General features: G+C 36.9%; 1 protein-coding gene and 1 non-coding gene across 5 annotated transcripts in view; both read left to right on the top strand.

Annotated features, from left to right (window-relative positions):
* Nucleotides 1-8,132: 8,132 nt before the first annotated feature.
* The window catches only part of STAP1 (signal transducing adaptor family member 1), a 30,253-nt gene continuing 18,061 nt past the window's right edge, over nt 8,133-20,324 (top strand). For 3 of the 4 annotated variants that reach the window (XM_061145865.1, XM_061145864.1, XM_061145863.1), the window contains exons 1-2: nt 8,133-8,354; nt 16,778-16,849. In XM_061145865.1, the coding sequence (XP_061001848.1) occupies nt 8,235-8,354; nt 16,778-16,849 (192 nt within the window). In that variant the 5' untranslated portion in view covers nt 8,133-8,234. The remainder of the gene's footprint in view (nt 8,355-16,777; nt 16,850-20,324) is intronic. The other variant, XM_061145862.1, reaches the window with a different exon arrangement.
* On the top strand, nt 8,932-9,038 carry LOC133058946 (U6 spliceosomal RNA). Its single transcript, XR_009693454.1, has one exon. It is a non-coding gene; the product is annotated as a U6 spliceosomal RNA (small nuclear RNA).

Here is a 20,324-nt window from a genome sequence, read left to right as displayed (position 1 = left end):
GTATGACCAAGAATTGTAAATTTTCTTAGATATTATAATGCTATTGTTAATGTAAGAGAATGTCCTTACTCCATTTGTTAAGTATATTTACTTAGGTTTTTCTGACAAAATTATTTTGAGATTCAAAGATTATTAACTTGGCAGTTAATAAAGTGTTATTAAAGTTAATTATGTGTGCTTGCAATATGCAGATAGATGGCAGCAACGTTCACCAAAAAAAAAAGAAAATAATAATAATAATGTTATACACTATGTCTTAAAGTCCTGCATTGAGCTGGTAATTTTAGAGTGCTGTATAAATTGATCCAGCATTAAGTTTCCTATGCTATTTTGGCACCAACTGTTTGATTCTTAGTTGCGATTATACTTTGTTATATATATATATTGCTTCTCTTAACAAGAACATAACAAATCTTTATTCTCTAGTCTCCATTTCTGTTGCCTCTAGTTTACTTCTGGACAATATAATTCTTTTCTCATAAAACAGAGCTTTTGTAATTTAAAACACACATAGATTTTCAAAAATTTAATACAGTTCTGCATTATAATTTTAACCTTACAAAGACAAATTACTTTGATGGTACTACGCAAAAATTTAAACAATGTACATTCATACTTGGGCTTCCTTGATGGCTCAGACGGTAAAGAATCTGCTTGCAATTCTGGAGACCTGGGTTCGAACCCTGGGTTGGGAAGATCCCCTGGAGGAGGGCATGGCAACCCACTTCAATATTCCTGCCTGGAGAATCCCCATGGACAGAGAGGCCTGCTGGGCTACAGTCCATGGGGTCACGAAGAGTGGCACACGACTGAGCAACTAAGCACTATTGGCATAAATGTGCTCTAGATGCATTATTTGAATAGATCATGGGCTTCCCTGGTGGCTCAAAAGGTAAAGACTCTGCCTGCAACTCTAGGAGACCAAGGTTCGATCCCTGGGTTGGGAAGATCTCCTGGAGAAGGAAATGGCAACCCACTCCAGGATTCTTGCCTGGAAAATTCCGTGGACAGAGGAGCCTGGTGGGTTACAATCCACCTGGTAGCAGAGTAGGCACCACTGAGCAACTTTCACTTTCACTTTGAATAGATACATTATTTGAAAAATGCAGTTTATCAAATAGCATTACAGAATTTACCTGACTATATAAATATACACAAATAGAGAACAAGTGCCCAAAAAGTAATGATACCCATCCAAACAGTGCTAATGGTATAGATAATGGAATAACATGTAATTTTCATTGTCTTTCTTTGTGCCTTTCGCTTTTGTCTAAGACTTATGTAAGTTTACCTATAGTTAGAAAAAATAAGAAATTATTTTAACTATGTATAGGAAATGATATATTTGTAAACTCAAGTGCCTAAAGAAATTTTAAACAACAAAATGGCAAAATTGTAGCTTGCTGGCAATACCTAACAGTAAGAGATGTACCAGCTGAAAGAAATAGAAAGATAAACTACAAGCAAAGTCGTGAGGCAGAAACCATGTGCTGTTGATATAGAGAAAATTTGTCAGACACTGAAAAACTGTTCATATTTGCAAAATAGAACTAAATTACAGAGCAACTCCAATGTTAGGATAACTTTTCCCTTATTCCTACAGACCTTGGAAAACTATTGATCTGGGATAAGTTACATAAATTCATTCTAGCTAATTTAGGCATTTGTCAGCTTACAGTATGGTTGGAAAGGATGGAAAAGTAATGTATTTTGGGCTTTTAGGAATGATTCCCAAACAAACACTACAGAACTGAACCACGAAGAGTCAGTTGCATGAAGCAGTGAAAAATTTGGAAGTCGATGTTAATGCTTAGTCTCCAGAACCACACTGACACTGCATAATGAGAAAGTCACCATAATTACCAAACTGCCATGTCAAGGAAGCCACCAGAAACAAGAAGTCTCGATGAGCAGGAAACATCCTCACTGCTTCTGGCTTCAGAAGCACACTGTACCTGCCCTGACCGTTATCAGAAAACCAGTGTTCCATGCCTTGACTATCAACACTCATGAAACTGGTGATCAGACACTGAGACTTCTGATAACTTTGCCACAGAAAAATCAGATGCCTATACACCATGCTCACCTACAGAAAAGCCAAAGGACCGAGAAAGAATGAGTTCTGTACCCCCTCCTCCTTGCCAATATTGAATGCAGGCCCTCTCTAGCTGCAAAGAAGACTGGGAAATGTAGTTTTTAACTTTTAAGCCTCTGCAGTAAAGAATGGCATACTAGCAGGGGTTGGAATCGATGTAAAGCACCAACCCATGGTTAACAAGTTTATTGAATTAAGCCACTCTGACAGAGCTAATAATATCACTTCTATAACAGTGATTCCTTACATTTTTTTTTCTTTCTGTCACAGAAGATCTAGTAGAAACATTTTCTGAATAAAAATGACTCACTATGGCACAAAGTTTTCACCTAGTCATTAAAATTAAAACTGTTTTTGGTTAGAATTAAAGCCATGAAACATAAATGTATTCAGTTCACATATCTTCAAGATTTACTGCAATACACAGTGACACAAATGGCAATAAATTTTCAGTAAACATTAAGTAAAACAAAGGTCAGAAATTAGGAAGTACTAGAGAGGGATTAGAGACTCCTATTCAGATTTACCGACTGAATCAATTTCAATAAATGAGATAATAAAGTATTTTAGAGACCCTTAAATATTGTAAAAATATTCATTCATTCACTTTAATTGTATTATAACATAGATGACTTATAGATAACAAAGAATATTAAGATATTGGTTTTATATGAGTTAATCCATAAACTTCACTCAAAGCTGTGGCGTTATATTTTTCATCTATCCTGATCTAAAGCAAATTCCTGTGGTGGAGATGTTGATGATGACTATACTAGTTGGATTTTGAATATTTTCAAGAATTTGATAATAATATAATTGTTATGTTTGTGCGTGTGCTCAGTTGATCAGTTGTGTTCAACTCTTTTGTGACCCCATTGACTGTAGCCTGCCAGGCTCCATGGCATTTTCCAGGCAAGAATACTAGAGTGGGTTGCCATTTCTTTCTCCAGGGGATCTTCCCAACTCAGGGATTGAACCTGTGTCTCTTGCATCTCCTGCATTGGCAGGCGGATTCTTTACCAACTCTGCCACCTGGGAAGTTCATGACTGTTATATATGGCAACAAAGGAATCATGCATCAACCAATGTTCACACATATCAGAAAAAAAGAAATTCCTGTCACAGTGGAGGCTAAGAATTAGAATCATAATGCTTTCCTCAGCTGGAAAATTTAATAAATGGTTACCACAATCTATAATACTTCTTATTGACCTTGTCTTCAACACAATCCCTGTGTTTGAAAAACTCAGTTTCCTGTTGATGCAGAGGCTATGTGAGTAACTAAAATACAATGGAACAAATACTATAATAAAAAATTCATAAAATGCTATGGGAATGCAGGATGAGAGAGACAAATGTTCCTCTTGAGGATGGGGAAGGATTCAGAAAATCTTCACAACAAAGATATACTCAATCTGGGTCTTCAAGGGCAAGCAGGGAGTTGTATTAACAAGAGGGCAGAAGGGCACCAAAGCAAAGTGTACAGTGATTGGAAAGGTATGAGGAGTTGGGAAAGACCATGAGTATTAAGACAACTGAGAGTAAGCAAAGTTACTAGAAGAGAGAGTATTTTTAAGGAGCTGATTTTAAAGGGTTAGGGATGACCTTGTGATGTTTGAGCATTTTATTTGTGCTTAATTAATATTTAGTGCCAATGAGAAAGATAAAAGAATGAATCTGGAAGGACTGAGAATTCATAAAATATTTGAAGCAGGGAAATGACTGGCTTATACTGAATTTTAAATGGATCAGAGAGGCAAAGAGTGGAAAATAGGAGGCTGCTAGAAAGAAGCTGGGGCTTCCCAGGTGGCGCTAGTGGTAAAGAATCTGACTGCCTATGCAGGGACTTGGAGAAGACAATGGCAACCCACACCTATACTCTTGCCTGGGAAATCCCATGGACGGAGGAGCCTGGTAGGCTGCAGTCCATGGGGTCGCTAAGAGTCAGACACCACTGAGTGACTTCACTTTCACTTTTCACTTTCCTGCTTTGGAGAAGGAAATGGCAACCCACTCCAGTGTTCTTGCCTGGAGAATCCCAGGGACAGGGGAGCCTGGTGGGCTGCCGTCTATGGGGTCGCACAGAGTCGGACACAACTGAAGCGACTTGGCATGCTTGCAGAAAGCAGCCTGTTGCAGCTCTTAAGGCAAGAAATGAGGAAGCTGTTATCGCAGAGAAGTGAACTGGTTTGTCCGAGGTCTGGAGCTGGTTAGCAGCAAAACTGGCTTCTCTCCCTCTGCCCCAACACTTTTTCTTACCTACAAATTTATTATTCACCACTTAAAACTTGCAATATCTGTAAGAGGATTTCTATTGTAATGGTGCAGTGGTATAATGATGTTGAAAGTCGTGGACAGGTCCAACTGGATAATAATATTTCAGCAGGATTTTTGCATTTGGTCAGTTTTAGGGGGATATAATTTGAGCATTGTTTTATTAAGGATCAATTTTACTTGCAAGTTGGCAGAAGCCGTTGAACTGGTTTTTTCTTTAGTTTATTTTTTAAGTTAAGAAAGACATAATTAACTAGATGATTATTTCTCAAAAATATTCTTATCTTTACATTTTTCTAGAGATATTCTTTCTCCCATGAAACTCTCTGGCCATAAGGCCAGTGACTACTTTTCTTCTATTCCAACCACTGATGATTACCAACATCCTGTCTCCTGACACTCTTCATTTCTCAGTTGACTCATCCTTCCTTTCACTTCCCCTCTGTATTATAGCTACCAGCTGCCAAGAAGATGGATTAGGTCATTTGTCAAATTAGGTTTTCCTTTGCCACTCAAATCACTTCCTTAGTATACTGAAACTAAAAATTAATTATGGCTTTGTCTCAAAAAATTTACCTGGACTTATATTTTATCATTTAAAGTTTGGGGTAGCAAGAAACAGGTCTCAATATAAAGGCAAAGCAGTAACTCTGAATCTCCATCTCCCAATTTCAGTTTCAAGCTGTTTTCATTTTCATAATGTATCTGAACACTCTTTAGTTTACTGATAATCAGTCTGTATTGCTCTACCTGAGAAGAACTGACTTGTAATTCTATGCAATTGCAATGAGTTTCTCTATAGAACTCCTGTCACAATTAATCCTCAGACATTTCCTCTAGGTGCTCAGTCACCTGAGAACACTTTGTGGCCCAAAGGAGCAAATGTCCCTTGTTCTTTGAAGCTGAATAATTCAGTTTCTCATTTCACTAGCAAAATTTTATTCAGACTATATATCAACTTTTTTTTAAACTTGAGTCAAATTTAACGGAAATCCAACCACTCATATTTCCTTGGGCCTCCTGCCCAGATTCCCCTAGATCTTGACCTAGGAAATGCACTAGTGCCCCTAAGACTCCAAGTCTTGAATAAATACAGATCAAATAAAATTTTCAGGCTTATCACTTAAAAGCAATGAGATCCAGATAACAGGAGAACTCACTGTTCTGAGGAGTACTAGGAAGCCAGTCAGGGAAGATTCCAGCTATCTTCTGGTGGGTTATTGCTTGTGAAAGGTTGTTGCTGAACAATAAGACGCCAGGATTCTTGGCCTCCGGAGGAGACGAATTCAATCCGGGGCCAGAGAGGAGCTGGATCGCTCAGAGCTTTTGTGTAATAAAGTTTTATTAAAGTATAAAGGAAATAGAGAAAGCTTCTGACATAGGCATCAGAAGGGAGCAGAAAGAGTACCCCCCTGCTAGTCTTCAGCTGGTTGTCAGATAGCCACTAGCAGTCTGTTAATGAAAAGAAAGGAATGTCTTAAAACTCAGAATGGCACCAGGCCCCTCATCCATAAGATACATTTTGGGATAATCTTGGCACCAGATGATTCATCCCAGGCCATAAAACAATTGACTTGAATCTTGTAGAAGGGCAGATTACCGTACAAATAGTTTCATTTACATAGATTAGTGGAACAATATCTGAGTATAACATACTGGTTTGTCAAGTAGGTTCTGAGCCATTAGGCAGAACGACTTGAGGACAGAGTCTGGGGTAAATGCATAGCAAATTAACATAGCTTAAGACAAATATTTCCATAAGAAAAATGTATTGGTTAACTCAGGGTTTGAGAATAGTTAGCTTCAGGTGAAACCAGGTGTCATGGCAACACAGTATTTTAAGAGAAACCTTCTTTTAAATTTGTATAGAGAAGGAAAAAACTATTGCTAGTTTGTGTCCTCCTGCCTCTTAAGAGAGAAAAATGTCTGTCACTTGCAGCCTATTTCCTCTGTTTGGATACCCCTGGCCTTCCTGCCTGTTACCCTCTCACTTGTATCTTGCCAACTATGCCATGCATGTGAATGAAAAAGTTAACCAATAGTACCTCTAAGAAAGAAATGTAAAACTTTATTCAAGCCAACCTGAGGATTATAATCTCGGGAACAACCTTTCAGAAAGTTCTGAGGACTGTTCTGCTTATTAGAGATCAAAACACCATTATATAAATTTTTGAGACAAAGAGTTTTAGGTCAAAAACATATTGACAGTTTACACATGCCGGTACAAAGCAAGTGGTGGATCATCACACCTCCTTACTAGATTGAGAAGGAAGGTTATCTCCCAGGGAGGCCTGATTAATGCAGATACACAATACTGAACACACTGAATGGGAGAGAAGAAAGAGGCCCAAATGGGCAGAAAAAATTTTTATGTTTAAATTTTTCTTGTCTGGCTATAAAACAGGAATTTTATTTCATCATACCTCATTTTGTAGACAATCTGATTCCTCACACCTATAGCTGAAGATCCAATAGAACCATACTGGTGGGGAAAACCACATGGTCTTTCCATTAGGAAAGGAGGCTCAGATTGGAGATTCCTGTATTGCTTTGACTGATGAGAATAGGCTAGTCTAACAGGAAAGAATGCTCAGGGCTGCATCCTAGACCTCAAGCAACTCTGTAATATTAAGGGTGAAATAGCAAACGGTGGAACCTCTCAAGACCCTTGCAAAACCAGATTTCCTTCCTGTGTTCCTCTCTCCCATCATTTTTTGCACAGTGCTCTACCAAATCCAGTCTCTCAAGGGCCATTTTCCACAAGCAAATACTGAATGCATTTGGGCCTCAATGTAGCTCTATAAATCTTACTAGGTAGCTGTACCCCATCTATGCATCATAGCATCAGTGATCCTCTGCTTAGAAAGCAAAAAAGAACAAAATATAAGCTTGAAAATTTACAACTTTCTCTGCCAGACATATTTTGCCAAATATCCACCGGTAAATGACCAACTCAAAATATTGATTGACAAAGAAGTAAAAAATATCACATTCCCAAAACTTCACTTTACATTTAGTAAGCCATCAAAATGGGCATGGGATAAATAGCACCATTTTTCTAAAAATTTAAACAAAGTTCAGTTCTGAAATGCTGAACAGTTCTGAAATGCTCCCTTGCTATCAGTAGGTCATCAGCTCCAGAACCCCCCACCCCAGATACCAAAATCCTTGAATGCTCAAGTTTCTTATATAAAATAGCAGAACATTTGCATATAACCTACAAAATCCTCTTGTATACTTTAAATCATCTCAGCTATTTATTATACTTAATACAATGTATGAAAATAGTTTTCAGAACATGAGAAATTCAAGTTTGGCCTTTTGGAAGTTTCTGAATTTTTTTTCTAAAATTTTCTATGTATAGTCAATTGAATCCATGTAGAATCTGGATAGAAGACCAGCTGTACCTAAAACAGAAATAGTATTAATACAGTTATCTATGAAGTAATTTTTAATGAAGTGGAATTAATTCAAGTCATGTCTTCTCGGGATAAAAATGGGCAGCAACAAACAAAAATGTTGGGAGAAAACAAATATGACCTTGATGTCTCCCCGAAAGTCTGTAATCTCCACATCTGTCCCTTTCATCCTCTGGTGATATTACTTTTCTGTTTATTTTGCTATTGTAATTCTAAACACATGTAGTTTCCTGAGAGATTACCCTCTCAAAGTTGGTCTACGCCTGTTCTTTCTTACCTCACAAAAAGTAAAGAAAAAAAAAGTGTGCGTGTGTGTCCTATTGGTGGTTTAAACTCTTAGCTGGGACTTCCTCTTTGAACAGTTGCCCTTTCCTCTCACACAAGAGAGATCTCATTTTGTCTGAAACTGGATAAAGTTGAAACAAACCGCACACCAACGAGAGGGTATGATGGCTAAGAAGCCCCCGAAACCAGCCCCTCGCAGGATCTTCCAAGAAAGGTCAAAGATTACTGCTCTACCCTTGTACTTTGAAGGTTTTTTATTAGTTAAGCGGTCAGAATACCAGGTAAGTCCATAGATGATCATATTAAACTAGAAGCTTCTGTCTTAATATAAAATTTATTTTATGGTGACATGACGAAACAAGGGCCTTCTTGTTTCTGCTAGAATTGAACCTTCTTTCCCGAGGTAAGAAATATGATCCCAATTTGCATAATTTAAATACAACATATGGCTTGAACTCATATGTGTGTATATATGAGTATTATGTATAATAATATAAGGTTCTAATGTTAAGTCACTAATGTAAAAAAAATTCCTGAATTTCCAAAAAATGTATTTAAATATCACAGAAGAGTTTAGCTTAGAACATAAAATGTTTGGTATATATTTTCTCTGCAATGTACTACTATGCTTCCACGATGACATGTACTATTAAGATAGAATTATACTATTCCTGAAATTAAAACTTCTGCTCCTCTTGGGTTTGATTGAAGTTTTCAAATAATGATCAAATTATTTTTCATGATAAACTTTTGAAAAAATTGGGACAATGATAAACTTGACAATGTTTAAGATTCTGTATAGTTAGTTCTATGTTCTAAGACACTTTTCAAGATAGTGATTTTAAAAGATGATACTTAGTGCTCGCTTTGGCAGCACATATACTAAAATTAGAACGATACAGAGAAGATTAGCATGGCCCCTGCGCAAGGATGACACGCAAATTCGTGAAGCGTTCCATAAAAAAAAAAATAAAAATAAAAATAAAAGATGATACTTAGAAAAAAAAAAAGATACTTAGGGTGCTCTATGGGTAGGTGTACACTAAGCTACATAAATACATTCACTCTAAGAAAATTCACAAAGCACTCTGTATTTTTTTAAACATAAAAATGAAAACTTATAATTAATTAAAATTAGTGCTTTTGAAATACTAATTGTACATAATTTGAAACAAATAGGACATAAACAGGGAAGTGTCTGTGACTAAAGAAAAAAGAAATAATTAACTTAGGTCAAATTTTATGAAATGTTAACATTAACTGAAGCTAGAAAAAAATTAGGTTTTTGAGAAATGCCTTAAGAAATATTTAATAATAAAAATATATTTTCTGAGGATTTATTAATGCTTACAGAAAATTTGTGTGTGTAAAAATATCTGTAGCAGCACACTCATATTTCTTGTATATATAATCAGATCATTCAATATTGGAGAGGAAAGACATGGTAATTTCTATTCTGTTATGGTGTTAAACATGAATTAGTAATATCTGTCAGTTACATGCCAGGAAAGGGGAGTTGGGAAAAAGAAATTTTTAGACTATAATTTAAACTTGTCTATTTATTGAAATTTTTCCAAAGACTTTGTAATGACTGTTTCTGGTACTGGGTTCCCAATAGTGTTTAAAAAGAGCATTCCATTGGTCTGGATAGTAGAAAAAACAAGGATTTTAGAGTGTCAGTAAAACATGTTTTTACCTAATGGTTTTGCCACTTATATTCTGTGATTTTATACAAATTACTCAATTTCCTTGAGACTAAATTTCCTCAACTATAAAATGGAGAGAATATGACTTACCTCTCAAGGTATAATGCCTGGGATACAGTCAGTGCTTAATCAATTCATTCATTTAAGCAGTGTTTATTTTGTGTTTCCTATGCACCAACATCACACTCAGCTTCACAGAATATAAATAAAATACAAAACCCCTACCTTTGTGAGGGTTAGGTTAGTCAGGAGTGATGACTCACTTACCCGAATGCTAGTCTAACTTTTCTTAGAAAGCATACTTTGAAATGGAAAGAACAAACTATAGGTGTAAATGTTTTGGAGGAAATTAACTTGTGCTTCCACTTGAATTCATAGCAAAGTATCTTTTACTTATACATCAGAGAGAAGAGAGCAAACGAACGACAGTAATGTCTACTAACAAGGTGGTTTCAAGGATTAAAGGGATAACAAATATAAAACACCTGCCTCCTAGTAGAGATTAGATTCATTCTCCTTCTATTTTATTATCTATCACATTCTTATTAACATACTAAAATCAGCTTTTAATCCGGCTCAAAGGAGGGCCATGGTGATAATTAGAGTGCTTGAAAACAGAAGCAATGAGAGAAAGTTAAGGAGACTACTGGGATTTCTAGGCAAGTGGCAGCAAAGTGCCAAGAAATTTTTGAAAGGGAGGTGAACCAAAGGTGTATAGAAGGTCTTCTTTGACAGGGGCACGTTTAAGAATTAAGGAGATTTGCCCTTAAGAAAATGTGCTAACATATACCATTTTAACCGCAATTCCAAGAGGTCCATGGATCTGTCAGAATAGGGAGGAGTCCAAAATGGCGGTGGCTAAAAGACAAGGAAGGGAAAAGCCAGCGAAAATAGAACAAAGGAAGGTCAAAGAAAGGTCCAGGACCGGAGTGAGGACTTCAGCACTCCTGGCTGAGCCCAATTTGCATAGGGCAGGCCCAGGGGGAGGAAAAAACATAAAAAGAGGAGCCAAAGGACTCTCAAGGTCAAGAACCCATAAAAGTACATAATTTTTACGGTGAAAATGTGGGAAAATTTACTTAGCCCACAACACTAGAATTCTGGATGATTAGATTTATTAGATAATAAAAGCCATTAGGTGCTACAATGAGATACCCTTTGCATCACAGCTTTTAGAAATGTGCAAAATTCTCATTTTTTTGGAACTATTTGAAAATAAGAGAGAGTTTGGGTAACATCTCACAGTTTCTTCAAACTGTGATGTGTTCAAATTAAAAACACTGTATGTAATATGTCTTCTTATTAACCTAAACATAGAATATGACCATTAAAATAGCATCAAAGTAACATTTCTCTGACTAGTCCTCCAACTGCCACTAATTCATTTAGAAAAATTTTAGGGCTTGCTTGTGTTCTCAAAAAGTTCTCTATGCTAGTGCTTTCCAAGTTTTTAAAATGACACACTCCTTTCAAGAAAATATTTTGAACATAGATCTCTAACCTAAGAATATTAATTTGTTTAGAAATTATGGTGTGCTCCTGTACTAAGTCCAAAAAATGACTGACTATATGCAAGGAAAGAAGAAAGATGAAATAAATGAAATATGAATAGATATTCTAAAAATTTCTTCCCCAGTGAGATCATCTTACATGCTTCCAGGGTTTAGTGCCACACTTTGTAGACTACTATACAACATCCTTCCTTAACCAAAGAACGTTTATTCACTCACAAGAGGGAAAAAGAAAGGAGCTTTTTATTGGGGACAGGGGATAGAGAAGAGCTTTACTGGATTTGCACTGTCACCCATTTTTACTGGTTACATCAATGAGAAAAGAGTCCTGGGTGCCAGGAGATGTATCGGTCCTCCTGTAGAACTTGGGCAATCCCTCATATCTTTTCATCTGTTTCCTGTTTTGTAAAATGGACAGTTACTCTCTTGTATAACAGAATGGGTTGCTGTGATGATCAAATGGAATATATGAGCATATTTTCTTGAGGTGTTGACATGGGAGATATGTTAGGCTCTTAATGTCCTGTCTCTCTGGTCCTCATAGTAATTCTTCTGGGTAGAAATTATTTTATCCACTTCAAGATGAGTGAATTGCTGCTCACAGAGTTTATGTTCAAAGTGCCTCACCATAAAGAACCCAGCTGGGGTTTTATTGCAAAGCACTTGACATCATTCTGCCTTTCAAACTAAAGTTCTAATTCCATTTATTGGGTTTCTCAAGGTTGGGGATGTCTAATCACTAGATTCTTCATCACACTGAGCTCAACAGTAAGCTCAGTAGACTTTCAAAAACAGTTGCTTAATGGTTGAAAATAATAGTCACCTTAAACCCTAAATACAAGGTCATCTAATGATAATGGAGCTAGTGATAAATTCAAAAGGCCCATTTCAGTATCTTTTCTTACTTCAGCCACTGAACACAAGTGACTGCTTAAAAATAAGATATCTTGTATTAAATGTATTTAATTAAAAAACAGGTCCTTCAAATTTAATTTTTAAAATATTTACATTATCGCTGTAGATATAAATATATACCTAGATGCTGGTCATTACAATTGATATTTATAGATGACTTAAATTATACTAGTTTTCAGGAGCACTTCTCAGAAACCAAACCCAGACTATGACCTGCAGGTCTCTGCCTACTGAATGTAAATTAGAAGTATTCTTAGGTTTGTGGCTGTGGTTGGTGTTCACAGGGCCCACTGATATTTATAATCTTCCTTTTCCTCCTGGCTGCCTTCTTCTCAACTCAGTGTCTTTTGTTCTTGCTTTTCCCCTCATTTAATAAACCCTCCTTTATCCTTTCTAAAAATCTATGTGTATTTATCAGTAATGCTCCCATGTTTCCCTCATTAACTCTGTGCAATTCATACCATTCTCTCATGACTGAGCACCTCTATAATTTTTCTCAGAAGCATAGATGCATGTAAGCATGTGTATATAGAGGGAATGAAATAAACTTTGGCCGCTATTAGTGATTTTAGTTTTTCTATCTTATGGTAGGTTAATACTGATGAGGCTAATTAAGAAGATTAACACAGTGGTAGACTGACTACAGGCTTTTCTCTTGTTTTCTTTTCCTCCAGGAATCATAAAATCTCGGGTTTGGACTTGATCTTAGATGCCATACTTCAGTAAAACTACACAACCTGTGATTCAATTCTCTAACCAATATGCCTATATTCCAAACTCCTCCCCACTTCCTCACCTCCATCCTGGTTCCAAAATGTCATGTATCCTTGACTTGCTCCTTGCATTGAGAGACTTCCTATTAGAGCAGAACGTAAAAGGCTTAAAAAGAGAGATATTGTTTTTTTTAAACTCCACGATAAAACTGAATTGTTTTATTATTTAATCTCAAGTCAATTCTGAGAAAATTCAAGTACTTTTTCAACAGAGAGACAATATAGTTTCACAGTGTTTACAGAACACTGGGCTGATCATAGAGACAGTAATAGGTTAGCAACTTTTCAAACCAAATTTCTCAATGCAGTTTTCTATCTCTTTACTTAAGACCATATGAAAGCATGATTTCATATAGGAATGACAATGAATTTCATTATTCGAGTTTACAAAATATCTTCTTGTACAGAATCCCATTGAAAGAGATCTATTTCAGAGATTTTTAGATGCCACCACTGTCACACACCCATGCAAATTACCATGTGGAAAGAATGTTACTCTTATTAATAAATTCTATCAATATGTGGTTTAGACTCAAGGCTAAAACTGTGTTGACACTTTACCCCAGATTTAAGTAGTCTTTATGATTTTTTTTTAATTGATTTGACTGTCTTGGGTCTTAGTTGCAGCACGTGGGATCTTCAATCTTCCTTCGGCATACGGGATTTTTTTTTAGTTGAAGCGTACAAACTCTTAGTTGCTGCATATGAGCTCTTAGTTCCCCCAACACGGAACAGACCTCTGCCTATCCCTCTTGGAGACCCTCTGTCACATGGCAGGAACCGAGCAGACAGACCATCCTCTCTGTGTGGTAGGCTGAGCTAAGAGATGACGGCAAGGGACTGAGTTGAGGATCCTGTCTCCCAGACTTACCTCTTAGATACTCAGTCCTACTCTCTGCAGAGGAGGTAATTCTAGCAGTGCCATGCAGGATAGACTGGAGGGCGAATGAAAGCAGCAGAGACACCAGGCAAAGGGTTATTTCAATGCCTTTAACTTTTTTTTTAATCCTATGTGAAAATAAGGCAATAAAAGACTTCTGATGAGGACTGAAATTAAGGTTTATTCTGTTGCCTTATTAAACTGCTTGACTCCAAGATGTGTCAGGTATATATTGGCATCTGGATTTCAGAAAAAAGGAAGAATCTCTTTGCCCAGTTTTATAATTGCTCCTTTGGGAACCATCTATTGGCTGATAACGTCAATCCTATGCCCTTTGGAATTGTTCTTTTCTTTAGTTGTCAGTTATTGGTTCAGGAAGCACCAGCAGGTTCATTACATTATATTATAGCCCACTCTGTGTTGAGAGGTAGGATGAAGGAGAAAGAGCACAAGACTTGGACAGAGAAACTGTGCTCCAAGTTCCGTCTCTGCCCCTGATGTAGGTTGCTGCAGGACTACCATCAGTTTGTTCAATCCTCACTGTATACGCTCCCCTTGGAAATGTGACTTTTCTGCTCCTTCCGTAAAGAGACTGAGTCTATTTTTCTGCCCCCTGAATCTAGATTGGGTCATGCTCTGATAAATGTGACAAAAGCAGAGAATCAGGCAGGACTTGCACTTTGGGTTTTGCCCGCTCTTGTCCCTGGGCATTCCTTCTGCCAGCACGTGAACAAGTCTAGGCTGCTGACTAGAAGATGAGACTGCATGGAGTGTGATTCCAGTTGTTTGAGTGGGGTGGTTTCTAGCACCAAAAACCAATTCTCTGATTCTCTTGGACATCAACTGGGTGTTCAACAATTCAGTTCAATTCTGATACGAATTACCTACTCAAATTTAGTGAAGACCCCACAGCTTAATTAAGAGCTGAGTCCCACGAAACTCTCTCCTACTTCAACCACTAGCCACAGGTCCCAGATCTCCTGTCCTTCTCACTGACTGGCTATAAATCAGGGTTCCCAGGACGCTTTCCCAAGATTTGACAATTTACTAGAATGGCTCACAGAATTCAGGAAAACACTGCTTACATTTACTGAAAAGGGAAACAAATGAACATCTAGATGAAGAGGTCGAGGTCTGGAAGGATCCTAAGCACACGTGTTACTGTCTCTGTGGAGATGAGGTATACCACCCCTCTGGCACGTGGAAGCTTATTAAATCTCGTTGTTCAAGAGTTTTTATAAAGCTTAACCTCTTCCTTCTTGGAGGTTGGTAGGTGGGGCTGAAAGCTCCAACCCTCTAATTATTTGTTCTTTTGGTGACTAGACCCATCCTGAAGCTATCTAGGGGTCCCACCCTAAATTACCTCATTAGTAAAAATTCTGATACGATGTAAAGGGGTTCACCAGGAGTAACAAAAACACTTCTTTAGGAAATTCCAAGTGATTTAGGATCTCTATACCAGGAACTTGGGAACAAAGACTAAATATATTTCTTATACTAACACACAGTCATTTTACAGTCCCAGCCAAGACCCCAAGCAAGTGAATGAGGACACCCTAGATCATTAAGTCATAGCCAAGTATACCCGGATCCAGAGTATCATCAGTCAGCCACAGGATGAGGAGAAATAGAAAATGCTCGCTGTTTTAGTCCACTAAGTTTTAGGGTGGCTTGTTATAGAGGAAAAAGTAATATAGTACCTTATCAGCCATGAAGACAAAGTGAGAAAATAGGTTCTATTAAGACCGTGAGAAAGGCGGTTGCTGTAATTCAGAATCAATTTAATCTTGAGCTTTTTGAGAGCCAAGGAAAATTAAAGCAAGATGGGTTATAGTGTGCCCATTATTTGAGAAAATAAGTATATAAATTCTGAAGAGGTGACCAACATTTTGCTGATCAGAAAAAGGCAAATACTAAGTCATTATTAACGATACAAAATACCATAACACGTAAGAGTGTCTTCACATTTATAAGCAAAAGAAAAAAGTTCCTCATTTGATTTTCTTACATTGATCCTCCATATAAGTCAGGATAATCTAACATCTGAAAACCCAGCTTAGTAAACCCTAAAGGAAGGAAAGATCAACATGTTCATAAAACTAACTGGAATTTTTCAAAACATAGTTTTGCAAAGAGCTGGGTATAAAGGTAAGTGTTTAGATGTGGAAGGATTTTTATTTTTTTTAATTCTTTAACCATTCCCCCCGCCTCCACAACTACCACCCTTGCCAATCTTTTGTAATACTGCCACTCTTCATAGAATGTTAAGTTCTATCTAAATAGCCTTTCACTTGGTCAAGAGCCTTACTAGATTACTTAAATATTTTAAACTTAAAAAAATTTGCTTTCCTATAGAACTCATAATAAAGCAAATGTTAATTATGAAATGTTCAGCACATGAATGAAATCTGAATTAAAATTTCAGCTTTGTGTATTTTTATCATTATCAATTGCTCATATTTCCTTGATCTATATAAATATATTCTATTTATCAAACCTAAACTATGAGCCATGTACTATGCTAAGTGATCTATGTGTTTTAATTCGTTCAATCCTTTCAACTGTCTTGGAAGGTAGACATTAAATGCTTTGTTCTAACCTGATCCCTTGATTATAAGTAAAAGCTTTCATTGAAACTGCACAGGAAGTTGAGTCTTGAATCAATGAGGAAAGTTTTAGAAAATAATGTGTTTAAATACAAATCAAATTACATCCCTACTTCATGCCACATACTAAAATTTGTGAAGGATTTAATGGAGGAAATAAAAGTAAAATTAAGCCATAAAAGTAGGTTATTTATCTCAGGATAAAGAAGAACCATATATCACACAGGAATTAAGAAAGTTACAAAGGGAAGTATCAACAGGAAAATAGTTGAGTATACATAATGAAATAATGCTTACAATTTCTTTCCTGCAGGAGTATAAGCATTACTGGACAGAGTTGAGAGGAACTACACTTTTCTTTTACACTGATAAAAAAAGTACAACAGTAAGTAGACATGTTCAGCTTAATTTTTTTTCCAATAAATACTTGTCACATAGCCTGTTATTCATTTTCTGCCTTCTGAAAGTAAAGATGTGCTAGTATAACCGATTGAAATAAGAACATTTATATCTGTGATCCATGGTAAAATTTCCTGGGCAACTCAGAAGAAGGTATTAACTCATGTTTTTAACTTTGCATTCTTTTCTTTCTGAGCCTGATAACAAAAGCTTAGTTGAGAAGTGAAAATTTTAGCTAAACATCTGGATACAAATTGCCTACTACCAAGTGATGGCTTTAATTTCCCCTACTTTTAGTCTTGCTGTAGCATGTATTTATAATCTGAAGGGAACTAGATGACCCCAAAGCCTGGTAACATAGAGTATGTCACAATTTAAATTTTCTAGAAAGACACAAACAAACCCCATGAGACAGGACTTTGAAGAGCTCAATCATGAGGATAACAGTAAAGAAATTCTGAGATTATTTATCTGTATTAATTCTAAATAATTGGTTTATATTCAATTTACCCACAAAAAAATTGAAAATGGTGCATTTCATTTTTTCCATAAATAAAATGTAGCATTTAGTAGCAAATGCATGCCTACCTTGGAATGCTATGCTTATGAGGTTTTATAATCCAATAACTTAATATAAATATTTTAGACCATGGATGCAGTAGCCCACACTTCTAGAACATGGTTATCACATGACTAGATTGAATGAAAGATACAGAAAGAGTCTGTGTGATATATCTTACCTGCAGGCATTTCAGCACCATTAATGGTAAGCTAACCAGAAGTCATTTAAAAACACAAACAGAAAACAAACTTAAAATGGTCATCTTTCACCAGATTTCTGGATAGAGATAAGATTTATATAAAGGTGTTTTCAAATATCATAAGATAAATTTTAGCAAAATTAATTTCTCTGTCTTGTCTCCAAATTCCCACTGATGTCAGTGAAAATAAAAAAGACCTCGGCCTAAACCTTGTACAATACATGTATGTGAGAGAGTTAATAGTTACTATTTACTTACTCCGTGGCAAGAGAGGTACAACTTAGTGACTGGGAGCACGATCTTTAGGTAGACTACCAGGTTTTTGTCCCAGCCCTGCCCCTGTTCAAGGTGCCGTTTTGGGATCTTAGGCTATTTAGCTAACCCCTCTGTGTTCAGTGTATCAGATAGGGTACTGGTAGGAAACAGATGACCTCTCAAATTAGGTAATTCAAAGATAGTTTAGTGAAGATACTATATTCAAAGCAGTGGACAGGAAGTAGGAAAACCACAAAGGCTAGTACAGAACCTGAGGCTCTGTAACAGGGCCCATTACCACACCTACGAGGAGAGGAAAGAGAACGAGAGTCCCGAGAGAGCGGAAGACTGCCTTGAAAAGAATGTGATCTTTGACAGAGGAAGCAATTGTACAGAGTAATAAACATCCGACCTCACCCTCCTTGTTCTTTTGATCTCCTGTCAGTGTTCACCAGTGTTCCAGCCCAACAGAAGTCAGAGGTGAAGGAAGCCCTTCATCTTGTCCAGAGAGTTCTTGCTCCTGGCGCACAGTGTTAGATGGTGAAGGAATAAAAGTGACTCTAGAGGAGCAAATGAAAGATCTCCAACATAATCAGATTCAAATCAAAAGTAGGATGGAAACAGTAGCCCATCTCATAAACTCCCTCCTCCCCCGCCCAAATTAAATGCAATAGTAAGTAAAAGGACTAAAGAGAGTCTAAAGACTTAGAAATAATAATAATAAAGACGTAAGAGAGTAGCTGGCATATAGTAAGCATTTAAGCATTTTACATATATTATCTCAATTTTCACAACCACCCTACAGAGTGGGTACTATTTTAATCCCAACTTTCTAGATGAGAACTGTGAAATTTAAGACTAAAAAACTTGTACATGATCAGAAAGCTAATGCAAGGGGTATAACCCAGATCTTGTTCTTGAGCCAGCACTCTTAACCATGACCCATGAAGAGACTGTGGAATAATGAAATTCTGTGGAATTGCCCATCTACCAGTTTTGTTAAAAGAGGATGCAGACTTTTGGGGAATTTTTTCAGTGATAGTTTAGGAGAAAGCACAGAGATAGAACAAATGAGATCTGTAGATACGTAGCCTGTAAGAAGGGAATAAAAGCAATGACAAATCTAGAAAGCATATTAAAAAGCAGAGACATTACTTTGCCGACAAAGGTCCATATAATGAACACTATGGTTTTTCCAGTAGTCATGTACAGACGTGAAAATTGGACAATAAAAAAGGCTGAGTGCCGAATAACTGATGCCTTCAAACTGTGATGTTGGAGAAGACTCTGGAAAGTCCTTTGGACAGCAAGGGGATAAACCAGTCAATCCTAAAGGAAATCAGTCCTGAATATTCATTGGAAGGACTGATGCTGAAGCTGAAGCTCAAATACTTTGGCCACCTGATGCAAAGAGCTGACTCAGTAGAAAATACCCTGATGCTGGGAAAGGTTAAAGGCAGGAGGAGAAGGGGGTGACAGAGGATGAGACAGTTGGATGGCATCATCGACTCAATGGACATGAGTTTGAGCAAACTTCAGGAGATGGTGAAGGACAGGGAAGCCTGGCTTGTCCATGGGGTCAGAGAGTCAGACACAACTGAATGATTGAACAACAAGAAGAAGGGAAGAATTTAAAGCTGCCTTTAAATATTTGAAAGACGGTCAGGGATCATGTGAAAGAGTCACTGAATCTGTTTAGTGTTATTCCAGGGGAGAGAGACTAGTTCCCATGGATGGAAACTGTCTAGGGAAAAACTGTGGCTTAATACAAGAAAAACCTTGCCACAGGCAGAGCTGTGGAGGATGTAAGTTTCATGTTGTTCAAGATGTTCCAATACACGGTTTGGATGACTGCATGGACGAATACCCTAGGGGAGACTCAAGCATCAGAGGGCAGCTAGATTAGACAGATGACCACTAGGCTCTTTCAATATTACAATTAGATAGACTCCTTTCTTCTAATCAGTAGTTGAGCTTATGATACTTTATCTAACTCCACCATTTCTTCCTCTGTTGCTTCCTCCTTTAGCTTTAGATAATTTATCAGAAAAAGATTCTGTGTAATTTAAAAATTTTGTCCCCCTTCCCTTATACCTCCGCTTCTATTTTTAATTGTTCTTTGTTCATTGAAGATAAATAGACCAACCCAGACTTACCCTCAACTATATCAATACAGGAATAGCTCTGGAAAAAAATTCATTTCCTTAATTTTATGCCTTACCTTAGTCAGAAAACTAGAATAAGTAGACACAAAAATATAATAAAATAAGTTATATTGGGCACAACAGAGAGGAAAGTAAAAGGAGATAAAAAGAAGTCAAGGATGAGGGGGATTTAGCAAAAAATTATACCTAATATAATAATACCTAATAAGATTAGAGATGGTCCTAATCTTTCAGATATTGCAGAGCACGTCTGGTCAACTGCATACAGACCAGTCCACAT

This window comes from Dama dama, chromosome 6, assembly GCF_033118175.1.
Source record: "Dama dama isolate Ldn47 chromosome 6, ASM3311817v1, whole genome shotgun sequence".
In the NCBI taxonomy this organism is placed as follows: Eukaryota; Metazoa; Chordata; class Mammalia; order Artiodactyla; family Cervidae; genus Dama; species Dama dama.
The sequence above is the reverse complement of the archived record's forward strand: the minus strand, read 5'-3'. Positions and strand labels throughout refer to the sequence as shown.